The sequence below is a fragment of the Corylus avellana genome, chromosome 7 (genome assembly GCF_965113065.1).
Source record: "Corylus avellana chromosome 7, dhCorAvel1.hap1.2, whole genome shotgun sequence".
NCBI classification, from domain to species: domain Eukaryota; kingdom Viridiplantae; phylum Streptophyta; class Magnoliopsida; order Fagales; family Betulaceae; genus Corylus; species Corylus avellana.
Window position 1 is genome coordinate 20,586,740 of NC_142496.1, and position 22,879 is coordinate 20,609,618.

Below are 22,879 nucleotides of genomic sequence, written 5' to 3' on the forward strand. Positions count from 1 at the left end.
AGAATTGAGACCTAGTAGCACTTTTCCTAGGATTTCGGGATAAAGTTCCCGTATACCTTCCATGTCCGAGACGCCTCTGTTTGTCTGTCCCGAGATATACTTGCCCTAGGACTTGCATGTAGCGGGTGAATTTTGGTATTGGGATATGTCCAATTCTGGGACCCACTCGATGTGCCAATTTGTTATATTCTCTCGAGATGTACCTATTCTGTGAGTGACCCAGTGAGTATTCTTTATGTCTTTTTGGGGTACTCTCATTCTAGAAGGGACCTCTTTGTATCTGGGCCTTGTATTGGTAGATTTTTGTGGGCCGGTATTGGTCCTGAAGCCCATGATTATTTTGATTGGCCGGTTGAGTGGTATTATTCTAAACAAAAATCGTCATATTATTTTTAGAAACTTTTGGATATCTTACAAAACCAAGGGCTATTGAGTATGTATGGTAATTTGTATTTGCATATCGGATTCGGGTCGTATTGAAGTATGAATAAACGAATCAGACTTTTTAATCTTAATTCGCTAATTTTGTATTGAGTTTGTGAGTCATGTAACAAATTGTCGACCTTAGATGTTGCAAATCAGGTTCGGATTGTATCGAGTCATAGGTATAAGACAGTATAAGCCAATCTTAATCCGACCCATTTAATTAAATGACACAACTCAACGGACAATTGGAATCCACAAGAAGGAACCGCAATAGAAAAGGGATAAGGATTAACTCAAGGAGATTTATGCAGTTTAATCTCAATGAATAATTGCTATCCCAATAAGTTTGATGTGCAATATGATCTGTCGTGTCAATTATTGGCGATAGCTTTTGATTTAAACAACGTAATCGTCAGTCGAGTATTTATACAAACAGCTCTCGTTGACTATGCACCGAGCTTTGTTGTTTTTTTATAAGAACCAAACAACCAAACAACAAACTACAGGCGACAACTAGGGGAGGATCCTTCCCGCTAGCTAGAGGAGAAGAAAAGAAAGGGTTAGAGAAAAAGAGAATGCTGTCAAAGTGTGATCGGGTTGCAGCCCAATAATGTTCCAGATACAGTTTCTTTCGTTCCTCGTTTGTCACCCCGCAGAACAGCGCAAAAATGAAAACTGAATCTTGGCCGTCCAAAAATCATTCATCAGAGATGTTCACTTTTTATTATAACCGTATGTAAGCTGAATCCCATTTATATAATAGAATTGACAATTATTGTCTCGGACAACAAAAAATGTGTACTGGTTGAGGCATCTGCTACTTTTCGAAGACTACGATAAATAATAATTAGAAAAATCGTAGAAGTACTTTAGATTGTATTTGTAGTAATACGGAATGTTGTATTTATTTAGCCAATAAAGTTTTTTATTTTATTTACCAAAATATTCCTTTGTTGTATTTTTTTTTTTATTATTATTTTTAAAGGAAATTTCACTTTGATCCCTTGAACTTCCACCCGATTTTACAAATCTCTTAATTTTCAAATCTCTTATTTTTGACTACTGAACTTTCAATTACTTTTAATTAGAACCTTTTCGTTAATTTTAATAGTTAAAAATACAAAAAGAAAAAGACTAAAATGTCCTTAATTTTTATTTTTTTTAAATAAATTTTTTTTTAAAAGTTGAAATTTTATACAAAAATTAAGAGTATAAACGTTATATAACGTTTAAAATCTGACGGAAAGGTCTACATTGAGAGTAATTAAAAATTTAGAAATCAAAAATGAGAAATTTAGAAGTTCAAAAATTTGTAAAATTGGGTGAAAATTTATGCGACCAAAATAAAGTTACCCTTATTTTTAATTGCTTTGTGGTCTTAATAAAGTAGAATTAACATCTCACCGCCTTTTATTCAATCAAAATTCCTTGTACAAACCACGAGGGAAAAGAGAGACGTCACGGCACCTGCACAAAACGCGGAGTTTTGTACAAACGGATATCTTTCTTTGTGGAGAGAAACAAGCCTTGAATATCCAACCATGGATTCCTCGGTAATGAAACGGAATCTCGTTTTTGTTTATGTTAATGTTTTTGTGCTAGTTCAAGCCTTTTTTATTTTATTTTTTATTATATAATATGCGATATGAATGTGATTTGTGGTTGAACAGAGATCGAGCTCTTGGACGGTAGGTGAGCGGCTCTGTGCGGCGTTTATACCGTTTCTAGGGATGTTCGAGGTTTTGGTATTGGCTATGGCGGATTGCTTCGAGTGCAGGCCGAGCCCCAAGAAACGAGAGTCCGGCTTTGAAGATGTATCTCGCCTCGCCAATGAAACCATATGTAATTTATCTCTCGCCCTTTCTCTATTTGGTGTGCTTCGTCCGTAAACACTTTCTCATGTTTATTTATACAATTTTGTGATACCTACGTGATTTTTAAAACCATCCAATGAAATGGATTTTTTTTTTTTTTTGAGATTTTGATTTTAAAAATTACCAGGAAAATGAGTCTAAAGAAGTGGGAGTAAGTATAATTCCTTAAGCTCTTTACCTTCTTCAACCAATTCTGATTTAAGCATCGAAGCGACTCCGGCAGGACGCTTCGTATTCACCATCCTCTTTTGCAAGTTCGCTCAATTTAAGATTCGGTGTGTGACCAATTGATTCTTCAATTTGATTTGCAGAAAATGAGGGCAGTGAGTTCTTAAAATGATATCTTGAAAAATGCTTGTGTGTCTGTGCGTCTGCTGTGTGTTTTGAAGAGATTAATGGAATGGGCAATGTAGATTTAAATGGTTGTTTGTGTTATTGGTAATGATACAGTTACGCCGAATGAAGTAGAGGCGTTGTTCGAGTTGTATAAGAAGTTGAGTAATTCAATTATCGACGATGGGTTGATTCACAAGGTAAATAAATTGTGTGTTGAGTGAATTTGAATGCTTTGATTGCTATTCTTTTGCAGGATTTTGCATTTTATTTTTCTTAAAAATATTTACTCAGTGATTAAAATAAATCAGCCACTAGTGGTGTTTATAAATGTTGATTGGATAATAATGTTAATCAACAATGTATGAGGGATGTTAGTGGAGTGAACCTCAGGTGGATAAAGTATACTTTAGAAAACACAGATTGGCAAATGGAACTCATCCCATACCAAGGGTGTTATTTTCCCTTTTAATTTTAACTTTTGTGTGTCTGCGTGTGTGTGTGTTTTTAAATGAACTTTATGTTTTTGCCTGACTTATGAAGTATTAGCTGACAAGTTCATTGGTTGATAGTATCATTAGGAAGACCATAAATATGAAAAGTGAAATTAATACATTGGATCAATATGGTTCCTCTTATATGCTTGGATTTTTATTGGGCCATTAGCAGTTAGGGCATAGCTAAGCTGAGTGCAGGAATGGTTAAATGGTTTTTGAGCTAGTGAGGCTAATGCTGGAGTAGTGTATGTTTGAAAACCTATCCTCACAAAGTAGGTTTGGCTTATGATGTTAACTATTTTTTTTTTTTTTTATTGAATGACAAATGAAAAAAAGAAAAAGACAGAAAGGGAATACTTCATACTCAATTGGCAGCTTAATACTTATATACTACCTCTACTTACAATTTGAGTATGGAGTGGTCTATGTACACAGTCACAGTTATAACACATTTATGAAGTTTTATTTTAATCTATGCTTGTATGGTTATGATTAATGCTCGTTATCTTGTAGGAAGAGCTTCAATTTGCACTGTTCAAAACTCCATCTGGCGAGAGTGTTTTTGTAGACCGGGTAAATGGCTGGAACAGGCTCTTCTTCTTCTTATGATATCAGTATTTTGGGCTTTGCTTTGAACTAATTGATTGGTGATATTAAACTATGGTGACATGGACGTTTCACAATTGATAGTGGATGAAAACCCACATTAAGATAAATAAATAAATAAATAACTTCCATGATGAAATCGAGTTTCCATTAGTACAGGTAAAGAAAAAGAGTTTGTCTAATGCCTAGCTGTGAGCTCCAGCCTCTAGATAAATGATTTACTGTCCAATATTAGATTTAAATGTTTGTGGGCTAAATAATGGAAATATGCTTGTGTTTCTGCAGATTTGTTAGGATCTTTTCTCTAAATCTGTAGAACTCCCAGCAACCTTGATTCAACAAATCCAAATGGTTGCTGTGTCTTATAGAGGAAGTTTTGTTAAGAAAGAAAAAACCACTCTGCAAACTCTTTAACCAATGGATTGAAAATAGAAAACTCAGTTCATTCCTCATGTGTTCCTTACACAGTTTCTAGTCGTTGAATTTTAAATGTTTGGTGGACTCATAATCTCTAATCAATGAAATAGAAACAGTAACCTCAGTTCATTTGATACTTGCGGCTATTTTTTGTACAGCTACTAGTTGTTAAATTTTAAACGCTTGGTGGACTCCTATAGCTTGATCCATTTATTTGCTTGCTAGTTACTGAGGTTATATTGGATGTATGCCAACATCTCTAATAAACTAGAGAAAAATTCTTTGTTTTCTCATGATCTGAATCTATATTCTTTTCTAGGTTTTTGATCTTTTTGACGAAAAGAAAAATGGCGTTATTGAATTTGAGGAATTTGTCCATGCACTCAATGTCTTCCATCCCTATGCTCCCATCGATGAAAAAATCGATTGTAAGTGTTCAAGAGACTTTTTTTTTGCAGTCAATGTGGTTCATGGATCCATCCCCTCTGTGTTTCTTGTTGAGTTCTTGCAGTTGCATTTAGGCTGTATGATCTAAGACAAACTGGGTTTATCGAGCGAGAAGAGGTGAGTATTTCTTGGATGGGGCTGATGGTTGAAAGCTTGGGTCAATGTGCAAGCCTTTTCAGCTTAATTAGCAGCCTTTGGTTTATTTCAGGTTAGGCAAATGGTAATTGCCATTTTGATGGAATCTGAGGTGACACTTTCAGATGATCTTCTTGAGGCAATCATTGACAAGGTAAGCATCTATACAAATTTGCATTTCTTTACTTTTAGAGCTTATCAGTACTCATTAAGATCTTTACTCTTGTAGACATTTGCAGATGCTGATAGCGACAAGGATGATAGAATCAGTAGAGAAGAGTGGAAGGATTTTGTGATTCGACACCCGAGCCTCTTGAAAAACATGACTCTTCCTTATTTGAAGTATGTTACTGGCCTTATATCTTTATATGCCCTTCTTTGAATCTACAAGCCCAGCTTGTTAATACTTGTAACATTTTCCAGGGATGTGACAACAGTATTTCCCAGTTTTGTTTTCAACACAAAATTGGAAGACTCAGAATGAAGTGCCTTCTACCAAGGGAAAAGGGTGTTCTTAGCTTAAGTTACATATTTAGTGGTTTTCATAGTAATAAAGATGACTCATTATTACTTTTTCTCAAAAGCCCTTATGACTTCTGCAAATCTAAATTGTGACCCATGATAGATGATTCATCATTGCTAAAACAGGCGAAGGCAGTCACTGCAAGAAAGGCCAGGATGGTGGTACCAGGAGATCCATGATTACACACCACCAACTAGCCATGTAGCCCCATTTTTATGATCTATTGTAAAGCCTGTATTGTCAAGTGAGCAGAGAACTATACTGCCATTGCCTCAAAAGTTCTCCTTTGATTACCATGTGTATGTTGTTTTTCCTGGTGATCAAATTGTTGCTCATTCTGTATATAGTTTTCTGAATGTACAAAGAATAATTGCCAGCTTGAAGAAAAGGTGTGTTCCTGTCTTTGGCAAAATCCTGAACCCTTCCTATCTTCAGCGCCATAAGTTCTTGGATGAATTAATGCCCAAAAGATAATGGTAATGACAATCTTCTAATGAAATTTATTTTATATATATATATATATATATAATTGTATTAGTTGTTTGCAAGTTATTTTTAAATGAAGAGTTGGATTTTCATTATAACTCTTCAAGTTGGCCTCTATTTTACAAGTAATTTTAAATTGCCTACTTGTATCTTATTAAGAATAATATAGCTATGAAAATCACTCTTGGATCAAAACTCAATAATGATTAATCACAAGCTTAGTGACGATTTTAATAGCTACATCATTTTTAGTAGGACACAAGTAGGCCTCCTAGAATTACTTATACTTTACTGATCTCGCCAACTGCTTGACCTGACGATCCCTTTTCATCCTATTGTTTATAGGGATTAAATTGTTATTTTGCTTTAATTCGAGAATTTCTAAATTATTTTTTATATTGCAATTAGCGATTTGTAATTGAGGCCAATTGCATGGATTGATTTTACATTTATCCAAAAATTAAAAAAAAAAAAAAATCATAAACTCATTTTATTGATGGATGAATGGCTATTCCTCAATTTAAGGAACAATTGGAGTGCAACCAAACAAAGTAATAGCCATTCTACTTTAGGGAGCTATTTAGCATACCAAAAGTGGTCACTTTGGTATGCTAAATAAACATTTTTGAGGATGAGATGCTTAAATTCGAAAAAATTGTTTATGATTTTCAAAAGTGGTAACTATTTTTTGAAAATTAAAGAGGCTTTTTTAGTCAAACAAAAAATATTTTTCGTCACCAAACACCTGAAAAGACGAAAAATTATTTTACACCAAAATAAACAGAGTCTTAGAGTGTTTTATTATTATTATTTTTTTAACTTTTTTTATTTTATGACAAAATTCATTTGATCAGAACAAAAAATAAAAAAAATACCCTATTTTATCTACTGTCAAGTGCCACGTATGCAATATTCGCTGTATCAAACCCCACGTTTCAAAAGAGAACCATTTCTCTCTTTTCCGCAGCTTTAAAACAAAGAAGAGAAGAAGAAGAAGAAGAAGAGACAGAGGGGAATGGCGGACAAACCAAGCCGAGCACTGGTGTTGTACGGGGATGGGTTGGCGCTTTTCATCGACCCATCTCACAATCATCTCCACTCTCTCGCGTCCAAAGCTTCCTGTGGCTTCTTGTCCCTACCCAATGCCCCTCCCTCTGGTTCTACTCTCTCTCTCTCTCTCTCCTTCTCTTTCCTTTTTCTTTCTAATTTGCTTTAAATTGATATATCCATCGCACTCTTCAATTTACAACTTAATTTCTTTTATTAGTCATACATAAAAAATAAAAATAAAATAGTTTGATGCTTGTCTATATAGTACAAAAGTGAAACTTTCGATTTTTTTTTTTATCAAATCCCTTGGTATAAAAAAAATTACTAGTTGGATGCGTTAAAGAATATAAAATTAAATTGATGCTTACTCTGTATTTGGTTTGCCTTTAAAGCCTTCAGTTTTGATGAGCTCCATGCAATTGAGGTGGCTAGATTAAAGTGAACTTAGCAAATTTCATAGGAAACTGTTATGGGCTTGTGTTTGTGAACGTGTTATGGGTCGAGATACCGGCAAAACTACAAGATTTGGTTTCTTGAGTTTACCTATGGTGATAGATAGAAAAGGGTATTCGAGGTACCCTAGCCTCCCAAGCAACTACAAGAGTTGTATAATAATTTTCTGATGCTTTTTATTCATAACCTTCTGCTTATATAGAGGAATACATGACAAATTAGAAAGGAAAGAAACACACGGCTGGAAATAGAAGTCCTAAACCTACTGGGAGTCAAATTCCCTTATTAATTACTTCAGATTCTTGCTTTATGAGCAAGAATCCAAATCACACAAGGATTCTTGCTTTATGAACAAGAATCCAAATCCTACTGCATATTTTATTTATTAATAAAATATCTACTACTAAAATCTTCTTCACAGCTGGCTTTTTCATGTAAGGCACAAGACTTCTCCTATTGCACTGCCACGCTGCCACGTAACACTCCTGCCTGCTTAAGTTTGCCCTTGCCCTCAAGGGCAAAAGAAGGAAATCTCAACACAAAATCAGCCTGGGGCTCCCAAGTTGCATCAGCTGGAGAATGCCCTTGCCAGTGGACCAACAATTCTTCCCGGCCCTGCATTAGACGTTGATCTAGGATAGCTTGCGGAAGAATAACATCATCATCTTGAAGAGAGGAAGACCATCATGAACTGGAAAGCCTATACCCACCCATTTCTTTAGGACAGAGACATGAAAAACATTATGAATTTTAGCTTTAGGAGGCAAACCCAATCGATACGCCACCGGCCCTACTTTCGCAAGCACCCGATAAGGCCCAAAAAATTTGGGAGATAATTTCTTATTCAGCCGCCGGTACACCGAATGTTGACGATGCTCTTGGAGTCGCAAATAGACCCAGTCTCCGGGCGAAAACTCTCGCTCTTGATGAGTTTTGTCATAAATTTGTTTCATACGATTTTGAGCCTCTAGAAGTTGCAAACGCACCTCTTTCAACATTGTATCTCGGGCGATTAAAGTTTCCTCTACAGCTGCATTTTTGGTAGTGCCCGGGACATAGGATAAGAGGGATGGTGGAACTCGACCATAAACAATTTCAAAGGGGGTACGCTTTGTGGCCGAGTGCACGCTTGTATTATAACAAAACTCAACCCATGGTAACCAACTAACCCACTTCTTAGGATTGGAGCTTGTGAAGCATCGTAGGTACATTTCAATTGTTCGGTTGACCACCTCCGTTTGGCCATCGGTTTGCGGATGGTAGGCGGAACTAAACTTGAATTGGATGCCATTGAGATGGAACAACTCACGCCAAAAGGAACTGGTGAAAGTAGGATCTCTGTCGCATACAATGGAAGATGGCATGCCATGCAACCTGAAAATTTCTTCGAAGAATACTTGAGCAACTTGCGGGGCGGTATACGGATGTTTAATAGCGGCGAAGTGACCGTATTTGGAAAAGCGATCCACTACCACAAAAATTGTTGTCTTACCGCAAGAGAGCGGCAGCCCATCAATAAAATCCATGGATATGTCAGCCCAAATTTGAGATGGCACCTGGAGCGGCTGCAAGAGGCCGGCTGGCTTGGTATTTTCGGACTTATGTCTTTGGCAAACATCACATTGTTTAATGAATTCCTTAAGCTGCTGCTTCATTCCCTGCCAATAAAACACACATTTAATACGTTGCAAACTCTTGTGGTACCCTTCATGAGTGTTGTTGTGAAATTCAGCAAGGATGGCTTGTGTCAATGGGGAAGTAGACTGGAGGTAGATTCGATCCTTGAAATATAGCAGACCAGCATGGTAACGCCAGGGCCCCACAGCCTCATCGTCTTGAATTTTGCGTATCAGCTGCTGCAAGTTCACGTCTTGCTGTACCTCAGATTGAATGGGCTCCACCCATCTCGGCACGGGCTGTGAGATGGCCAACAGTTGTCCTTCCATTTGGCGTGACAGAGCATCAGCCACAGAGTTATCGTTTCCCTTTTTGTATTCAATTGAAAAATCATAGCCCACAAGTTTAATGAGCCATTTTTGTTGTGCTTCCGTTACTATGGTTTGATCCCATAAGTACTTGAGACTGCGATGATCCGTACGAACCACAAAGCTTTGGCCCAACAAATATGGGCGCCATTTTTGTACCGAAGACACGAGAGCTAGCATCTCCTTCTCATATGTGGAGAGTTGTAAATTTCTTCCATGGAGGGCTTGGCTAAAGAAGGCAATGGGCCTGCGTTCTTGCATGAGCACAGCTCCGATGCCCATCCTAGAAGCATCACACTCGATAACAAATGTCTTGGAAAAATCGGGCAAGGCTAGAACGGGTGCTTGAGTCATGGCAATCTTGAGATGTTGGAAGGCTTTCGCTGCATCATCATCCCATTTGAAGGCCTCCTTTTTTAAGAGCTGGGTTAGAGGACGAGCAATTGCACCATAGTGTTGAATAAATTTCCGGTAATAGCCGGTAAGGCCTAAGAACCCCCTTAATGCCTTGAGGGTATTAGGCTTGGGCCAATTTAACATAGCTGTGATTTTATCAGGGTCCATGGAGACACCGTCACGCCCGATTATATGCCCCAAGTAATGAACTTGCTGCTGCCCAAAGCTACACTTATCCTTCCTCACATACAAACGGTTAGCCCATAAAATTTTAAGCACCATGGCTAAATGTTGCAAGTGGTCATCCCATGAACTACTGTAAATTAAAATATCATCAAAAAAAACAAGAACGAACTTACGGATGTAGTTGCGGAATATGTCGTTCATCAATGATTGGAACGTAGATGGGGCGTTTGTAAGCCCAAATGGCATCACCAAAAATTTGAAATGCCCATGATGAGTTCTAAAAGCTGTTTTTTCCACGTCCTTTGCTTGCATCCGTATTTGATGATAGCCGGACCGAAGGTCCAGTTTGGAAAAATATTGGGCTCCATGTAGTTCATCCAACAGCTCGTCAATGACCGGAATAGGAAATTTATCCTTGATGGTAAGCCGATTGAGAGCCCGATAGTCAACACATAAGCGCCACGAACCATCATGTTTCTTGACTAATAGAACCGGGGATGAATAAGGACTAGTGCTAGCCCTTATGACTCCGCTACTTAGTAACCCAGCAACTATTTTTTCAATCTCATTTTTTTGGTAGTACGGGTAGCGGTATGGGCGGACATTTACAGGACCCGCGCCTTCCACCAATGGAATTTGGTGGTCATGAGTGCGATTAGGGGGCAGCCCGTGAGGTTCCTCAAATACTGTATGGAATTCCGTAAGGAGTTGCTGCAATTGTGGATTAGAAACTTCTTGTTGGGGCTGTTCGGCACCCATATGAATGGCAAAAATGCTGAGCAAGATACCTCCCTGTTGCTTATTTACTGCCTTTGTCATTTTTGAGCCTTCAATAAGTTTGTTGGCCGGAGAGGCCATGCCGTGCAATGTCACCCTCTTCCCATTCCATTGAAAACTCATAAGAAGCTTAGAAAAATCCCAAACGATTGGACCAAGGATCCTTAACCACTGGGCTCCTAGTACAGAATCATACCCACTCAAAGATAATAGATAAAAATCAAGCACAAAAGGGGTACCGTGAAGCCAAACCTGGATACCGCAACATTTACCCTTGCTTGACAACTTCTCACCGTTGGCTACCATTACTTCAAAACTAGTAGCTTTTTCTGGGATCAATCCTAATTTGTCGGCAAGTTCCACACTTAGAAAATTATGTGTGCTTCCAGAGTCTACTAGCATGGTTACCCGAGTTTTATTGACGATGCCTTTCACACGCATAGTTTGTGGGGCGTGAATTCCTGCAATGGCATGGAGTGATATCTCTGGGACCTCTTCTTCATCCCCATAATTCTGTTCTCTAATTCCTCCCTCCTGCCCAGGGTCCTCCTCCTCATAAACTCCTTCCAAAAGGAAGAGTTTCTTACAACGATGGCCTGGGGAAAACTTATCATCACAGTTGAAACAAAGTCCCCTATCTCTCCTATCCTTTAACTCGGCTGGGCTTAATCTCTTGATTGTAGGAACTCGATTCCGGGCTAGATTAGCAGAAGGCAGGGGAGGAAAATTTGGTCTTCTTTCCTCAGGAAATCCGGTGGTTTTCTTTTGGGCTGTGTGACGTGCTTCAAAAAGTCTGGCTAACCCCCCTGCTTCTGTCAAATTGCTGGGCCGAGAGGCTTGCACCTCCGCACGGATGTTGTCACGCAATCCACTGACGAATCCTCCCACTTGTTGGGCTACCGCCAACTGTCCAGCCCTGCTCAAGAGCCTTTCGAATTGACTTTGGTACTCCCGAACAGTCCCCGTCTGCCGGAGTTCGGTTAAATCACCAAAAAAATCATCGAACTGAGTTGGCCCATAACGAACGTGTAAGCCATCTTTCATGGCGGTCCAGGTTGGTTCTTCCTCACTCTCCTTGAATAACTGATACCACAGTTGGGCTTCGCCTTCTAGATGATAGGCTGCCAATGGAATTTTCTCTTCCTCCGGGGTGTTTTGAAAGTTGAAAAATTGCTCCGCTCTACACACCCAACTCGTGGGGTCTTCAGACCCATCATACCGTGGAAAATTAAGCTTGGCAATCTTCGGTGCCACAGACCCAGAGTCTGTTTTGCTAGCATAGGTTTTGACACCCTTATTTTTAGAACTCGATTCGCAACTTTGAAAATTCTGGAATTGGTTGTGAAAGGCAGCCATCATCTCCTCCATTCTTTTGCCAATTCTTTCCTCCATAAGTTGCTGGCCAGTGCTGAGAGAACTCATCTCTTTTTCCAAACGCTCCAATCTTTGGTCCGCCATGTCGTAACTTGGCTCTGATACCAAATTGTTATGGGCTTGTGTTTGTGAACGTGTTATGGGTCGAGATACCGGCAAAACTACAAGATTTGGTTTCTTGAGTTTACCTATGGTGATAGATAGAAAAGGGTATTCGAGGTACCCTAGCCTCCCAAGCAACTACAAGAGTTGTATAATAATTTTCTGATGCTTTTTATTCATAACCTTCTGCTTATATAGAGGAATACATGACAAATTAGAAAGGAAAGAAACACACGGCTGGAAATAGAAGTCCTAAACCTACTGGGAGTCAAATTCCCTTATTAATTACTTCAGATTCTTGCTTTATGAGCAAGAATCCAAATCACACAAGGATTCTTGCTTTATGAACAAGAATCCAAATCCTACTGCATATTTTATTTATTAATAAAATATCTACTACTAAAATCTTCTTCACAGCTGGCTTTTTCATGTAAGGCACAAGACTTCTCCTATTGCACTGCCACGCTGCCACGTAACAGAAACTTATTTTGTGAGGTGGGCTTTTCATCTTCCCCGAGAGGATATTAGTTTATCCAACCTATTAGATGCAGAAGTTCAATTGGTGCCCAAGATCTAGCATAGAGCTCTTGAGGGGTATAAGTTTTACTAAACATGCATTATTGTCATAGGTCTAAAAAACCCATATATGCGCTTTGCAGATGATCCAATTTAAACCACCTTATGCTGGTTCTGTTTCATGGTTATTCAGCATTCTTTTCCTCCTCAATTTACTTTTGAAGTTGTTCAATTCATGATCATTGAGATTGACTTGAATTTAGATTGCAGAAAGTGAGGATGAGAGAGTAGTTAGGGAGTTTGCAGTACTGCTGGATGCTTGTGAAGCTCATCTCGACAAGGTGAGATCCCCATACTTTTAGCGTCGGAGAGGGTGGTTTTATGATTAAGTGTACTAAAAAAAAATATGATGTGTTGGTTTTTCAGAGTGGCAATACCGCTAAAATGCCAACCATAGATGAGAGGTATTATTTTTCTCTTCAATTTTCTGTAGTTGCTGTCTTATATGTTTAAATGTAGTTAGACAATATCAACCAACATGCTTTCTAACTTCAGGTTCATGGGTATGAAAGCTGCTATAATCACAAACAACCCAAGTTTGAAATCTTTTGGTGCCAAAATTGGCTGTTCTGTGCTGGAATTTGATGACTTAATGAAAAATCTACCTTGCCTTGCGGAACTACCAGCTGATGTTGTGGCCTCTAAGTTGCTAAATTTGCTTGGGTTTAAAGAAGGGAAGACACTAGAGATAAGCGAGTATGATTTAATTTTTGTGCACATTGGGGATGGTGAAAAGGTAAATGGTGAGAGAAACAAAGCTGTTGCCGATGACACGGTGTATGTCAATGCCTTGGTTGGTGGTATAGTGCAGATAGCCCAACCTGGATCTGAAATCAGTTCTCGTTTGCATTTGTCCCTCGTGATGAGTTATGGCAATGTCTCAGAGGACAATGATCCCAAATTGTCAGTTTTGATTAATAAAGATGAGAAGAACTCTGATCTTTCGGTGCTCTTCCCTCGTCAAAGTTACACTGTGAGAGGAGAGAATCCACGGAAAGATGTTAGGTGAGTAAAAACCTGGTGGTTTCCAGCACTTCTTAAACATTTGTTACAGCTCCAGCTAATTTATGTTGAACAGGCACCATTGCCCAATGTTGATTGCTCAATGGCAGTATGGTGTAACCCGCAAGGATATGGCAGAGGCATTTTCCTTCAAAGATTTTAAGGAGGTACAAGTTAAAGTTATCAGACACACACACACACACACACAGATATATATATATATATATATATATATATATGTGTGTGTGTGTGTGTGTGTGCATATTGTATGGTATTTTAATTCCAACTATATGCTCTCTTGCATGTTCTTTACATTGTGGAGATGTGATATGGAATAAAATGTACTTCTAATAATGGCCTTGTACATTTTCAGCCTAGTGAAATTTTTTTACCATCATGACATGGAACCAGCTAGAATTGTTGAGAAATTTATTGTATTGACTAGTAATCTGTGTCCACAAGTGCACTAGCTTAAGATTTTATGCCTTAAAATTCATTTAGTTTTGAAGATCATTTCATAACCTTTTCCTAGGATACACTGTTACAGTTTATGCATAGTTGCTTTTATATATTAATATGAAGGGAAATATTAGGTACTAACTTTTTTACTAATAGAGGCTTACTAAACTAATGTGTAGCTTATTCATTGGTACTCATTACATTTCTCTTATTAATTGTTTTGTTTTTTTTTCAATGAATAAGCTATACATCAGTTTAGTAAGCCTCTGTTTGTAAAAGAGTTGTTACCCCTAACATTTCTTTAATATGAATATGTATGTACTTGTGTTGGTACATATTTTCATGGCTTGCGTTTTTATGGCTTGCATAGTACTCTGTCTCAGCCTGGCGTGTGTAAAAGAATCCCAATCTGACAACTCTGGGGACACTAATTTTGTCTTGAGTTTAATTTGTCTGAGCTTTAATCGGTTAACATATATTTTGTATAGTTGCTTAATACTTGACCATGTATATAATAAATAATTTTCTCCTCTTTTTCTTTGCGCAGAATGGTGGAGTTCTTGTGATACCAGCAGATAGGTTTCTGCATGAGGTTGCCTTTAAGCTTTGGAAGGCCCCCAAGTATGGAGCATGAGATATATTTATCAACTGTCCAGTAATGTGGAACAATGCTTATATTTTAAACATAAGCATCGAAGATGAAAAAGAATGATAGAGCCGTCCTGTCTTGATCCTCAAAAGCTATTAAATCTCTATATGTGATTTTTGTCAAATCAGGCACTGCTTATAATAGAACTGTTTTGCTTGTTACCTTGGTATTGGGACATGTTATTCCATTTAGAATTGCAAGACCTATAATTCTCAAAATGAGAACGGCCTGGATCTGCCACGTATGCTTTTGAAGCCACTCCTCAAGGTGGTGGTCGCACCCATCTCCTCCTAAATGGTGTATCGGTCGTGGCGGAGGGTGGCTAACCACCCTTTCACCCCGAAGGGAGTGGTTGGTCACTTTGTTCGGAGTGGTCAAATCACTTCAACTATATCGCTGCGTTGGTTGACCACTTCTCAATGACAAAGGGGGTTGTTGGACCATCTCAATCAACTTCTTGGAATGGCTAACCATCTCAAAGGTGATTTGAACACCCTTTTACCTAGTTTACTTTTTATTATTTTGTTTTCTTTAATGTCATGTGGCAAGATTGGTTGTTCATTTTGAATGTGAACTGCAAGAAATGTTGGGATTTCAATGTGACTTAAGCGTGCTCAATAGTGGATAAAAATAAGAGTAATGCTATATATAGTTAATTTTTACTATCACTTTTAGTAGTATAACAGTTTACTAAATAACATCACTAGTAATATATATATATTTTTTTTCTTAATGGACATACTCCGAATGGGAGCTATCCAAGATTGTTTCAGATGTCAATTATTTTGTCCCTGCTTCTCACAGGTGCAAGCATCCTCCCCCCTTAAGTCACTCCAGTTCCAGTGTCCAAATAGAATAATCAAATCTACCACGTTCAAAATTTTTAAGGCCAAGGAGAGAGAGAAAGAGAGAGAGAGGATAATGGTGCTGAATATTCAATTATCCTTAAACTGATAATCGACACTTGAAACTGTTTCTTTATGCTGGCTAGCATGACTTTTGATAACAAAGACTCCCAAAAAACTTACATAACTCCTTTTCGATTGTTTCAACACCCATTCTACATATCTAGTTCCTTTGAACAACTCTTATGAACTAGCATTCTAACAAGTTTTTGACACAATAAGTTCCCATAAGAAACCACCCAATAAGGAGGATAGAGAAGGATAGCAGCCCGATCAAGAACGGCCACCCGACAATGGCAACACCGAGGCATAGCACCACCATAAAGGGGAGGAATGATCTTAAGATTGACATGCTATCAACCCAATGCCCCTTATATAGTATAAGAGCTGCCACATTTATCATATTCCAACTCATTGATCCACCATAGCAGAGCCGATTAAGGCAGTTGGCAATAAATGAGTGGCAGTTGCATGTAAAGAGGTTGTAGGATTTATGCTCAAAGTAACGCATACTTGACCGTATGGCATCATCCCATGTGATTGATGTTCCATACTCTGCATGCCTGTAGCCATTCTTGCAGGTGTGCCCAGATAGGTTTGGGGGAAAGCAGCACTGCAATAACATTCAGATTCCACAACAAAATTGTCAATTGATCCATAGAGAGATAGATAGATAGATAGCTCTAAAGTCTAAACAGTCAACATTAACTCTTTACACATCACATGAGCTCCAAAGAGATATCTTGCTAAAGCACCAAAATAGTACACAATGGGGGCAGAATATCAACAGTACCTGTTCTCTATCAAGCTGAAGATATCTTGCTACAGCACCAAATGCAAAATCATCAACATTTACGAAATTGGACCCTGAAAAGTCTAAAATAGCTCCGTCCTCCCGGCAAATGCCAACATGCCCAATGAAAGGCGCCAACCACGAGACTACTGGGAGTGGAGTCCAAACTAAACAACATGGGAACTTTGCCTTCTTTGGATCAATTTCCTCCAGTGGCCACAGCTCGTGCCGAATCTTCTGTGTAGAACACGTATGCTCAACATCATAAGCTACTGATAACTCCATATAAGGAAGTCTTCCGTGTGGCATATGGGTTTCTTCAATTTTGCACCCAGAACCATCAATCCGTCAAATGATACCCACAGCCATATTATTGTCCAAACTAAATAAGTAGACCTAGCGAATCAGTTATTCTTTCACCATAGGGAAAAATTGGTTTTCTTTCTGTGTGTGTATGTGGGGAGAAGATAAACAACAACAATTGGAAGGTAAAATGGAAAAGCATCTCCCCATTAGGCTCATTAAGCAATTGTTTCAGCATAAATTCCCCAAATACAACTATTACACATCACATGAGCTCCTATACATGTTATCAAAATCTATTAGACAATTTCAACACATTGTTGCACCCAGAATACTATTCTAACTACAGAAAGTGCGCAAAATAATAACAATAAACTGCCTTTTACTCCAACACTCATTTATCTGTTCCGATGTCACTAACATACCTTGCTTTATTGATAATTACACCCATTTCAAAGAAAACAATGGGGGTAAAACACCAACCCAATTGAGTAATCCAAGTAAGCCATTGTGTTTGTGTACACAATTTTATGACATCTCACCAAAAATAAAAAATAAAAAAGATTGAACAACAACAAATAACACACCATTTGGCATTTACCATGCCAACGAGCATGCAACACTTGGTTAAACGCCAGCATTTCCTGTATTGGTGATGGTATTGGTTTTGCATGCCAAACCCCACTCTTTCTACCTGGATCTAATGTAAAAGACTCATGGTGGCCGTGGCGCGTGTAGCCCCATCTTAAAGGCTTTCAGACAGAAAAAAACCGAAAAAAGGAAGAAAACAAAAAAAAAACCTTGTTTTCGTCGACGGAAATGCAAGTAAAACAAACCATGTGCAAAGACAGAAAATGGGAAGCTTCAATTCCATTTTACCATGACTTTCTCACGATTTCTTGGCAACCAAACGAAACCCAGATGGTTCTTCCCAAAATCCAAACCCACATAAGTCATAACGCATTCGAATCATAAAAGAATCAAAGGGCAACCATAAATACTGCTATACTGACCTGTAGACAGCAGTGATGCAGAAGCCGAGTCTGAAAGTCCCTCCGGTGAAGGAAGCCGGCGAAGACAAAGACAAAGATCTCGAGGTCGGTAAAACAGAAGAAGAAGAAGAGGGTGTTGTGTCGTTGTCGCTGCAGCGGTAATTTTTGTCGTTGTTGTTCATTGTGGAGGAGCAGGAATGATTTATTGTGAGAAGAAATCAAGGAAATCTTTCTTTTAATTTAAAATTATAAATTTGAGAGATTTTGAAGGGAAGGAGGAGGAGGCGGAAAAGAGGGGAAGGTGCATGAACAATTCCCGATTTTCGCTTCTTTGGTGGGTCCCCAACTCTACACCATCTGATTTTTTCTTTGTTTAAGTTGATGTATTAAACCTCGCCGGCCGTCCCTGTGAACCGCGTGAATTCACCGACTTATATAAATAAAAAATCACATAGATACGTGTAATAGTTTTATACGTCTTTGTGCATGTTTATATAAAATAAAGCATAAAAGTTATATATTTAATCTCATGCATCGCAAATACATAATAATATAAATAATTAGCAAATTAATAACTCAGGAAAAAAAGAAGAAGCAAAATTGACTAAACACAATTTATAGGGTCCAAGAAAAAGGTATCTTTAAGTGTGAATTTTTTTTCCTAACAATCACCCGGAGCCTCAAATAATAACAATGCTAAGAGACGAGTCGAGCCAAACAATTTTGCAATTATAAATTATTAAACCATTTAACTTATGATTTCAAAACAAATATCGTAAACCTAAATGACCCAAAATAACCACTCAAAAAACCAAGCCAAAACCATTTAATTTTGTCTTTTATATATTCAATGAGAGTCCCAAACTAAATTAAGTTTTTGATTATAAGTGAACTAGAATATAGATGGAAACTAAATGAATTGAGTATTTGAGGAGTTTTTATGTTGAAAGAGGGGGCAAAATAATAATAATAATAATGATAAATTAAAATAATTAAAAGGGGAGAAGTAATTTTTTTTGGGAGGCAAAACTAAAAAAAGAATTAAAAAGTGACACAAATAATATTTTGGGGGACAAATATATGATTTTGGATAGACAAATTTATAAAATTGGTATATTTGAAAGACATTTATGAAAATTTGTAAAATTTTTGGGGGGATGACAACATGCGTGGGTTCGCCCTTGATAAGGAGTACAATGAAACAAAAATTCAAGAGAGGTGAGTTCTTGATAACAAATCCAAATGAAAAAAACAATGTCAAAATTGAAAAAAAAAGAAAAAGAAAAAAGAAATTGGTCCATAAATGATCTCAAATTAAATATAAAACCAAGAAATTGGGCAAAAACCAAGAAATATACTATATAAAACGGTATAGGCAGCAAAACAGAAGATGCAGGCAAGGGCATAATCGGTGACAAAGCCAGGTTTTTTGGTTGAGAGGGGTCAAGATTAAAAAATAAAATTGAACACAAATTTATTAAAAATATTAAATAATATAGTTAACAAAGTAAATTAATTAATTAATTATTGTTTAAAACATATAAATGTAAATTATAATTTATTTTTGCTTTTTATATTCATAAACAATTAATCTATATTGTTTAATAAATTAGTGTACAAATTTGATTACAAACCTCTCAAAAAAAATAATTAAACACTTTATTTGAATTTTTTAATGGCTTGAAGAAGAGAAATTTGGATGATTGAATTTCCAAATCATGAATTTGAAATCGCCAAATCGCAACATAGTTTATGAATTTAGGTTTTACTTTTTATATATATGTAATGAGAAATGATAGGAGTACTAATTCTTTTACTAATAGATGAGTACTAACATAATGTGAAGCTTATTTATTGGTATTTGTAGCATTTTTTTTTTTTATTAATTATTTTGATCATCTCCAACAAATAAGCTTCACATCATGTTAATACCCATATATTAGTAAAAAAATTAGTACCCCTAACATTTCTCATATGTAATATGCCCCCTTTCAAAGCCCCTGGGCATAACTCGAGATCCTTCAACCCTAGCCAACCCCCTAATAAAGGGACGCGTATAGGGTATAACCCTCAAAAGACCCTTTAACCTTAGCCAAACGAGCATGAGCATGATCCTCAAGAGACCTTTCAACCATATACGAATCCCTAGTGAAGGGGATGCAAAGGGGCATTAGTCTTAAAAGACCCTTAAACCTTTTTTGAATTTCTATTAGGTCACAACAACCACCACCAGGGGGGTGGTTGAGGATGGGGAGACTGTCGTAATCAAAACAGAATTTGTAGTGAAGGAGTAAAAAACTATGAATACAAATGACTCCACAACAAGATAATGCCACAAGAAACAAGAAGACTTAAACTCACAAACAACAAAAACAAACATGCACAAATATAAAAATAATAACAGAGAAACAAAAACAAAGAGACGGATGGAAAACCTAGAAGGTTTAATTTCATAGCTTTTCTCTCTAAACAAGAGGTAAGAGAGCTAGTGATCTTGTTAGTAAAATTAAATTTGGATTATTAAAAAAACTACGATATATATATATATATATATATATATATATATATATATTGTTTTTCTTTTTATAACACTAAGTCAAATCAGTCTACGTTTATCTGAATTTTCTTTTGACACCCATCTTTTCCTTTTTAACTATTTTAAATCCTATTTCTAGATAATTAATATTTTCTTTCACCTTTTTTTTTTTTTTCATATGCTGCAGCATTCAAGATTTTTCCATTTGAAAGAAAATTGATGTACCAAATACCTTCTTACATACTAAGTTAATTGACCTGCTTTGAGAATACAAGTCCCAACCCAAGTTGAGAACGGACACAAGGATTAGAAATCCCAATGACAAATAGAACAAGGCCGATGAGAATCAAAAAATGCTAGAAGTCATTCTCATGTTACTCAAAAAATAAGGTGGCTTCTAAAATTACTATTGTCTTGTAATTGATCATTATTGAATTTTGATCAAATGATGATTTTAAAAGTCACCTCATTCTTGGAGTGATACAAGAGGGAACTTCTAGATTTAGTACTCCTTGTCTATATCCATGCATTAATTGCAAGAATCGGAATCAAACTTCTTATAAGAAATTGATTTCTTATTGGACTCTAATACGACACTAGGCATAAGTATATCCTATTTGTCAAAAGAGCTAGATCAAACGCTAGAGACCTCTAAACCCCAATTCGGCCGTTTCTCTTTCCCTCTCATCTTCTCAATTGTTTTCTTCAAGCTACCTTCACAAGAACTCCAAAACCTACAGCACACCCAATTCGGGTACCCCGTAACATCAAAAGCCATACTTTTGTTTGAGAAAAAACATCAAACGGTGGCAAAGAGAAGAGCCCAAATCAGTTTTTGTTCAGAAACTTCGAGTATCACGTGTAAGTTCATCTCCCTCTTTTCAAAACCTTTCATAAAAAAGGTTAGGTTTATGCATGATTGATGGTAGTCACGTGTTCTTGCATGAAATCACATCCTTTTAAAATTTAAAGTTTTACTTTCATGTTATGATCATGTTAAGCATGTTAAAAAACTACCACATGCATGCATGAGATCTAAAACTATATATCCTCATGAAATATATCATCATATATATTGTTGGGAATAAATTCAAACTACAACCTCACCAAATTTTAGGCTCAATGGCCGATGATAGGCCCACGTTGATAGGCTCAAACTCCCATGAATCCTAGTGTATTTCTACAAGATAATCGTTTAGGTTTATTTCTACAGGATAGTTATTGAAGGTTTATCTATACATGATAGCTGTTGAATTCTATTTCAATTCTGGAAACTCAAACCAACTCAAACAAGGAGAACTAATCCAAGCCTATAAATTAAATAGACCTCTACACAAAGTATAAAAGCATCTTGAATAATTTACTATCTTCGACGTATTGAGGACCCCAAAGAAAGCGCATTCATTGTGAAAAAACTGTTTTATATATATAGTTGCATGTTAACTATGCAAATTTCAATTAAACCAGTTAAAGAATCCCATTGTTTTTACAAGAATTTCAAAGGATGTGATGTTATGATTAGATTTTAGAAGATGTGTAAAAAAAAGATGCTTAAAAGTGCATTTGATCTATTTTAATTAAGTCTTGGGCTTAAAAAGTGTTTTAGGTAATTAAGTCCAAAATTAATTAAAAAGTCTTTTAATGTTTTTGGCCCGTTTAGAGTATTTTTGGGCCTAAGCATTAGTGTAATACTTAGAAAATGTCCAATTGGACTATTCTTGACTATTCCCCAAGAAAAAAGTGAGAGCATAAGTGATTTTTTTTTTTTTTTCCCAAAAAATGGGTTTTTAAATAAATTAAAGGAAACAATATATTTCTATAAAACAAAGTTTTAAATAAAATTAAACCTTATTTTTGGACAAAAAAACAAAGATAAACCCTAAGTTTTTTAGTATATATTAGGTTTGTGGGTTCCATATTATATTGCTTGTTGTCTATTATTTTTAAATTGAAAATGTCAAATGAGATTGGCAAAGTACTACATTTTGACATCTTTGTCAAATGCACTCCAGCATCAGATGCAGGACATGCCACTTGCTTCAGATATCATGCATGCTTAATTTGAAGGAGATGTCTAGTTATCAAGGTCGTGCTGTTAGGCAAGACACGATGAAGAGCCTTCTCAATGCCAAAATGGATGAAATGATCGCATTTTTTAATGTATTAAAGGTCTTGGGGGTGCAAAGATTGATATATAATCTCAGGTGGATATATATAATCCTCCATTCCCTGCCAAGGTCATTTAATCAATTCAGACTCAATGTTTTAATGATGAAAAAGTCTTATAATTAACTTGTACGGATTACTGAATATTGAGCTTGTCATAGCGAAAGGCATACTAAAAGGCAAGGTAAGTGTACGTGAATATGGCTCAAGGAAGAAGAAAGGCACCAAGCAAGCAGGAAAGCAAGTTGCCTTAGGAGTGAACATGGTAAGGAATAATAAAGCAGCCAAGGCTAAACCAAAGGGAAAGTGTTTCAAGCATTCGACTTCCAAGTGCCAAGGTGCGTATACTTCATTCTTAGTTGAAATATGTTTGGTGGTGAATTTCACTATTTTTTGTTGTGTGGATTCAGGGTCCACTAATCATGTCGGTA

General features: G+C 36.8%; 3 protein-coding genes across 6 annotated transcripts; 2 read left to right on the top strand and 1 right to left on the bottom strand.

Moving 5' to 3' along the window:
- The first annotated feature begins 1,865 nt into the window (after positions 1 to 1,865).
- On the top strand, positions 1,866 to 5,646 carry LOC132184313 (calcineurin B-like protein 10). Of its 2 annotated transcripts, none has more exons than XM_059597894.2 (9): positions 1,866 to 1,979; positions 2,097 to 2,268; positions 2,751 to 2,833; positions 3,644 to 3,703; positions 4,473 to 4,581; positions 4,665 to 4,717; positions 4,809 to 4,889; positions 4,965 to 5,077; positions 5,159 to 5,646. In XM_059597894.2, the coding sequence occupies exons 1-9, from the start codon at positions 1,968 to 1,970 to the stop codon at positions 5,217 to 5,219; spliced, it is 744 nt and encodes a 247-aa protein (XP_059453877.2). In that variant the 5' UTR covers positions 1,866 to 1,967; the 3' UTR covers positions 5,220 to 5,646. The 2 variants fall into 2 exon arrangements, with proteins under 2 accessions (XP_059453877.2, XP_059453878.2); XM_059597895.2 differs by having other exon boundaries at positions 4,975 to 5,077.
- Positions 5,647 to 6,713: 1,067 nt separating this feature from the next.
- Positions 6,714 to 15,314, top strand: LOC132184316 (rhomboid family protein). 2 transcript variants are annotated; one of them, XM_059597900.2, is made up of 6 exons: positions 6,714 to 6,901; positions 12,847 to 12,924; positions 13,010 to 13,047; positions 13,139 to 13,648; positions 13,722 to 13,812; positions 14,652 to 15,314. In XM_059597900.2, exons 1-6 carry the CDS (start codon positions 6,800 to 6,802, stop codon positions 14,736 to 14,738), a joined length of 906 nt encoding a protein of 301 aa, XP_059453883.2. In that variant the 5' UTR covers positions 6,714 to 6,799; the 3' UTR covers positions 14,739 to 15,314. The 2 variants fall into 2 exon arrangements, with proteins under 2 accessions (XP_059453883.2, XP_059453882.2); XM_059597899.2 differs by having other exon boundaries at positions 12,854 to 12,924.
- Positions 15,315 to 15,670: 356 nt separating this feature from the next.
- Positions 15,671 to 17,857, bottom strand: RTE1 (protein REVERSION-TO-ETHYLENE SENSITIVITY-like protein (DUF778)). Of its 2 annotated transcripts, none has more exons than XM_059597784.2 (3): positions 17,768 to 17,857; positions 16,452 to 16,833; positions 15,671 to 16,271 (listed from the first exon to the last, which is right to left on the bottom strand). In XM_059597784.2, the coding sequence occupies exons 2-3, from the start codon at positions 16,758 to 16,760 to the stop codon at positions 15,849 to 15,851; spliced, it is 732 nt and encodes a 243-aa protein (XP_059453767.2). In that variant the 5' UTR covers positions 16,761 to 16,833; positions 17,768 to 17,857; the 3' UTR covers positions 15,671 to 15,848. The 2 variants fall into 2 exon arrangements, with proteins under 2 accessions (XP_059453767.2, XP_059453768.2); XM_059597785.2 differs by having other exon boundaries at positions 16,452 to 16,768; positions 17,768 to 17,849.
- Positions 17,858 to 22,879: the final 5,022 nt, after the last annotated feature.